The sequence below is a fragment of the Perca fluviatilis genome, chromosome 6, assembly GCF_010015445.1.
Source record: "Perca fluviatilis chromosome 6, GENO_Pfluv_1.0, whole genome shotgun sequence".
Taxonomy (NCBI): Eukaryota; Metazoa; Chordata; class Actinopteri; order Perciformes; family Percidae; genus Perca; species Perca fluviatilis.
The window spans coordinates 43,569,244-43,574,243 of record NC_053117.1 but is presented as its reverse complement, the minus strand read 5'-3'; the positions used below and the strand labels follow the sequence as shown (position 1 = coordinate 43,574,243).

The following is a 5,000-nucleotide window of genomic DNA, read 5'->3' as shown; positions in this document are numbered from 1 at the left end:
GGGTAATGGGGAGGGAAACACCAGAGGGAGGTGTGGGAGGCATGGAGCAGGGGGAATGAGGGAGGGCATGCGAGCAGGGGGAATGAGAAGGGAAACACCAAGGCAGGGGGAATGAGGGAGAAACACCAGAGCAGGGGGAATGAGAGGGAGGAAAACACCAGAGCAGGGGAATGAGGGGGAAACACCAGAGCAGGGAATGAGGAGGCATGGAGCAGGGGAATGAGGGAATGCCAGAGCAGGGGGAATGAGGAGGGGAAACACCAAGAGCAGGGGGAATGAGGGGGAAACACCAGAGCAGGGGAATGAGGGGAAAGAGAGAAGGCAGGGGAAATGGGAGGGGGAAACGCAAGAGCAGGGGGGAAAATGAGGAGGGGAAACACCAGAGAATGGGGAATGAGGAAAAGGGAAACGATGAGAACCAGGGGGGGAATGAGACAGGGGGAACACCAGAGCAAAGGGAATGAGAGGGGTAACACCAGAGCAGGGGGAATGAGAGTGGGAACACCAGAGCAGGGGGAATGAGAGTGGGAACACCAGAGCAGGGGAATGAGAGTGGGAACACCAGAGCAGGGGGAATGAGAGGGGGGAAACGAATATTCTTTTTTAAACCAAAACGTAGCATTTTTTTCTGTCTGTCTGTTGCCTAAGTAACAGGGGTGGAGTCTCCCCCTCCTCCTCGCCCGTGATCTCGACCAATCCCAGAGACTCTGGCGCCCTGGTGTCAGTGTCCCGTGTGACGGACGGAGAGCCAATCAGCATCTTCCTAGACCCGAACTGCCCGGACTACAGCGAGAGCTTCCTGCGCTGGGAGGCGCTGCAGAGCTCCCTGCTGCACGCACTGACCAATCACAACTCAGACGGCTGGCAGGACACGGGATTGGCCCCCCGGCTGGCTGAGGAGCTGAAGGCGCTGGCGGGACACGCCCACCATCTCAGGCTGGAAGCTGATTCGCTGAAGAGAGGTCAGGGTGTTCTGGAGCAGCGGCTCGACGAGCTGCAAAGCGAGCAGAGACGCGTAATGCAGGTCACAGCCTAATAACCACATAACCTGTCTCCCTGTGTTACCTGTCTCCCTGTGTTACCTGTCTCCCTGTGTTACCTGTCTCTCTGTGTTACCTGTCTCCCTGTGTTACCTGTGTTACCTGTCTCCCTGTTTTACCTGTCTCCCTGTGTTACCTGTCTCCCTGTTACCTGTCTCTCTGTGTTACCTGTCTCCATGTGTTACATGTCTCCCTGTGTTACCTGTCTCTCTGTTTTACCTGTCTCTCTGTGTTACCTGTCTCCATGTGTTAACTGTCCCAGTTGGTCTGTCCGCTGACTGCAGGTGTTCCTAATGTCCTTCTGTGTCTCCAGGTGTTACCTGTGTTACCTGTCTCCCTGTGTTACCTGTTACCTGTGTTACCTGTGTTACCTTCTCCGTGAACCATCACCTTATCGTGGTGGAGAGGTTTGTGTGTCTCTGTGAACCTGAGGGCTGTGTTGTCTGGAGCTTTGTGCTCCTGGTAGGGTCTCCCAAGGCAAAGTGGTCTCAGGTGAGGGGCCAGACAAAGAATGGTTCAAAAATCCCAATGGAAAAACAAGGTAGAAATGGAGTGACCCTGCCCGGAGGAAGGTAACACAGGCCCAACGGGCCTCGTCGGGCGCGCGCTGGTGGCGGGTTTGCCACGGAGCCCGGCGGGCACACGCAACAAGCTACGTGGCTCCCATCTCTCCAGCCCATGGGCCCACCACCTGTGGGAGGAACCGCGGGTGAGGTCGGCTGCCACATGGGTGGCAGTGAAGGTCAGGGGCCTCGACGGACCAGACCCGGGCAGCAGACGCGGCTCTGGGGACGTGGAACGTCACCTCTGTGGGGAAGGAGCCGGAACTGGTGCGGGAGGTGGAGCGCCGTTAGATCTGGTGGGGCTTACCTCTCGCACAGTCTCCGGTTTTGGAACTGTACTCCTGGATAGGGGTTGGACTCTTTTCTTCTCCGGAGTTGCTCAGGGTGTGCGCGGCTGGGGCGGGTGTCGGGGATACTAACAAGCCCCCGCTCGAGGGCGCTAACGTTGGAGTTTACCCGGTGGACGAGGGGGCCACCTCCCCGCCGGCGGGTTGTGGGGGAAAACTCTGACTGTTGTTTGTGCATATGCACCAAACAGGAGTTCCGAGTATTTGGCCTTTTTGGAGACCTTGAGTGGAGTCCTGCATGGGGCCAGTGGGGACATCCATTGTTCTGCTGGGGGACTTCAACGCACGCGTGGGCAATGATGGAGACACCTGGAGAGGCGTGATTGGGAGGAACGGCCTCCTGATCTAAACCAGAGTGGTTGTTTGTTGTTGGACTTCTGTGCTAGTCATGGATTGTCTATAACGAACACCATGTTCGAACATAGGGATGCTCATAAGTGTACCTGGTACCAGAGCACCCTAGGCCGAAGGTCAATGATCGATTTTATAATCGTTTCATCTGATCTGAGGCCGTATGTTTTGGACACTCGGGTGAAGAGAGGGGCAGAGCTGTCAACCGATCACCATCTGGTGGTGAGTTGGGTCAGGGGTGGGGAAGACTCTGGACAGACCTGGTAAGCACGCCGTATAGTGCGGGTAAATTGGGAACGTCTGGAGGGGGCCCCTGTCCAACGGACTTTCAACCGCCCCTCCCCGGAGACGGTTTCGTGCATCCCTGTGGAGGCTGGGGGCATTGAACCAGAGTGGACAATGTTCAAAGTTTCCATTGCTGAAGGGGGGCGCGGAGGAAAGCGTGTGGTCTTAGGGTCTTAGGTGCCTCAAGGGCGGGTAACCCACGAACACCGTGGTGGACACCGGTGGTCAGGGAAGCCGTCCGACTGAAGAAGGAGTCTTTCCGGGATATGTTATCCCCGAGAGGACTCGGAGGCAGTTACAGGGGTACCGAAGGGCCGAAGGGCTGCGGCCTCTGCCGTGAAAGAGCCAAACAACCGGAATGTGTGGGAGAAGAAGTTTGGAGAAGACATGGAGAAGGACTTTCGGCCCCGGCGGTTCTGGAAAACTGTTCGCCACCTCAGGAGGGGAGCGGGGAACCATCCAAGCTGTGTACAGTAAGGATGGGACACTGTTGACCTCAACTGAGGAGGTAATAGGGCGGTGGAAGGAGCATTTTGAGGAACTCCTGAATCCGACTAATACGCCTCTATGTTAGAGGCAGAGCTGGAGGATGACGGGGGATTGTCGTCGATTTCCGGCGGAAGTCACTGATGTAGTCAAACAACTCCACAGTGGCAAAGCCCCGGGGGATTGATGAGATCCGTCCAGAAATGCTCAAGGCTCTGGGTGTGGAGGGGCTGTCCTGGTTGACACGTCTCTTCAACATTGCGTGGAAGTCTGGAACAGTGCCAAAGGAGTGGCAGACTGGGGTGGTGGTTCCCCTTTTTAAAAGGGGACCAGAGGGTGTGTGCCAATTACAGGGGTATCACACTTCTCAGCCTCCCTGGTAAAGTCTACTCCAAGGTGCTGGAAAGGAGGGTTCGCGCGTCGGAACCTCAGGTTGAGGAGGAACAATGCGGATTCCGTCCTGGTCGGTGGAACAACGGACCAGCTCTTTACTCTCGCAAGGATCCTGGGGGGGCCTGGGAGTATGCCCAACCGGTCTACATGTGTTTTGTGGATTTGGAGAAGACGGTATACCGGGTCCCCCGGGGAGATACTGCGTGGGAGGTGCGCGGGAGTATGGGGTGAGGGGGTCTCTACTCAGGGCCATCAATCTCTGTACGACCAAAGTGAGAGCTGTGTCCGGGTTCTGGCAGTAAGCGACGTTCGTTTCAGGTGAGGGTTGGCCTCCGGCGAGGCGGCGCTTTGTCACCAATCCTGTTTGTAATATTTATGGACAGGATATCGGGAGGCGTAGTCGGGTGGGGGAGGGGTTGCAGTTCGGTGGGCTGGGGATCTCATCGCTGCTTTTGCAGATGATGTGGTCCTGATGACATCATCGGCCTGCGACCTTCAGCACTCACTGGATCGGGTTCGCAGCCGAGTGTGAAGCGGTTGGGATGAGGATCAGCACCTCTAAATCGGAGGCCATGGTTCTCAGCAGGAAACCGATGGAATGCCTTCTCCGGTAGGGAATGAGTCCTTACCCCAAGTGAAGGAGTTCAAGTACCTTGGGGGTTTGTTGCGAGTAGAGGGGACAATGGAGCGGAGATTGGTCGGGAATGAGTAGCAGCGGGGTGCGGTATTACATTCCATCTATCGCACCGTTGTGGCCAAAGAAAAGCTGAGCCAGAAGGCAAAGCTCTTGATCTACGTCAGTTTTGTTCCTACCCTCACCTATGGTCATGAAGGCTGGGTCATGACCGAAAGAGCGGAGATCCAGGGTGCAAGCGGCCGAAATGGGTTTCCCTCAGGAGGGTGGCTGGCGTCTCCCTTAGAGATAGGGTGAGAAGCTCAGTCATCCGTGAGGAGCTCGGAGTAGAGCCGCTGCTCCTTTGCGTCGAAAGGAGCCAGTTGAGGTGGTTCGGGCATCTGGTGAGGATGCCCCCTGGGCGCCTCCCTAGGGAGGTGTTCCAGGCACGTCCAGCTGGGAGGAGGCCTCGGGGAAGACCCAGGACTAGGTGGAGGGATTATATCTCCAACCTGGCCTGGGAACGCCTCGGGATCCCCCAGTCGGAGCTGGTTAATGTTGCTCGGGAAAGGGAAGTTTGGGGTCCCCTGCTGGAGCTGCTCCCCCCGCGACCCGACACCGGATAAGCGGACGAAGATGGATGGATGGATGGATGGATGGACCTGTGTTACCTGTGTTACCTGTCTCTCTGTGTTACCTGTCTCCTTGTGTTACCTGTCTCTCTGTGTTACCTGTCTCCCTGTGTTACCTGTCTCCCTGTGTTACCTGTCTCTCTGTGTTACCTGTGTTATCTGTCTCCCTGTGTTACCTGTTACCTGTTTTACCTGTCTCCCTGTGTTACCTGTCTCTCTGTGTTACCTGTCTCCCTGTGTTACCTGTCTCCCTGTGTTACCTGTCCCAGTCTGTCTGTCTGCTGACTGCA

At 56.6% G+C, this 5,000-nt stretch overlaps 1 protein-coding gene across 3 annotated transcripts in view; it reads left to right on the top strand.

The window, feature by feature from the left end:
- fibcd1a (fibrinogen C domain containing 1a) overlaps positions 1–5,000 on the top strand; it is a 24,596-nt gene that overhangs the window by 8,069 nt on the left and 11,527 nt on the right. For 2 of the 3 annotated variants that reach the window (XM_039802482.1, XM_039802481.1), the window contains exon 4: positions 649–1,024. In XM_039802482.1, the coding sequence (XP_039658416.1) occupies positions 649–1,024 (376 nt within the window). The remainder of the gene's footprint in view (positions 1–648; positions 1,025–5,000) is intronic. The other variant, XM_039802483.1, reaches the window with a different exon arrangement.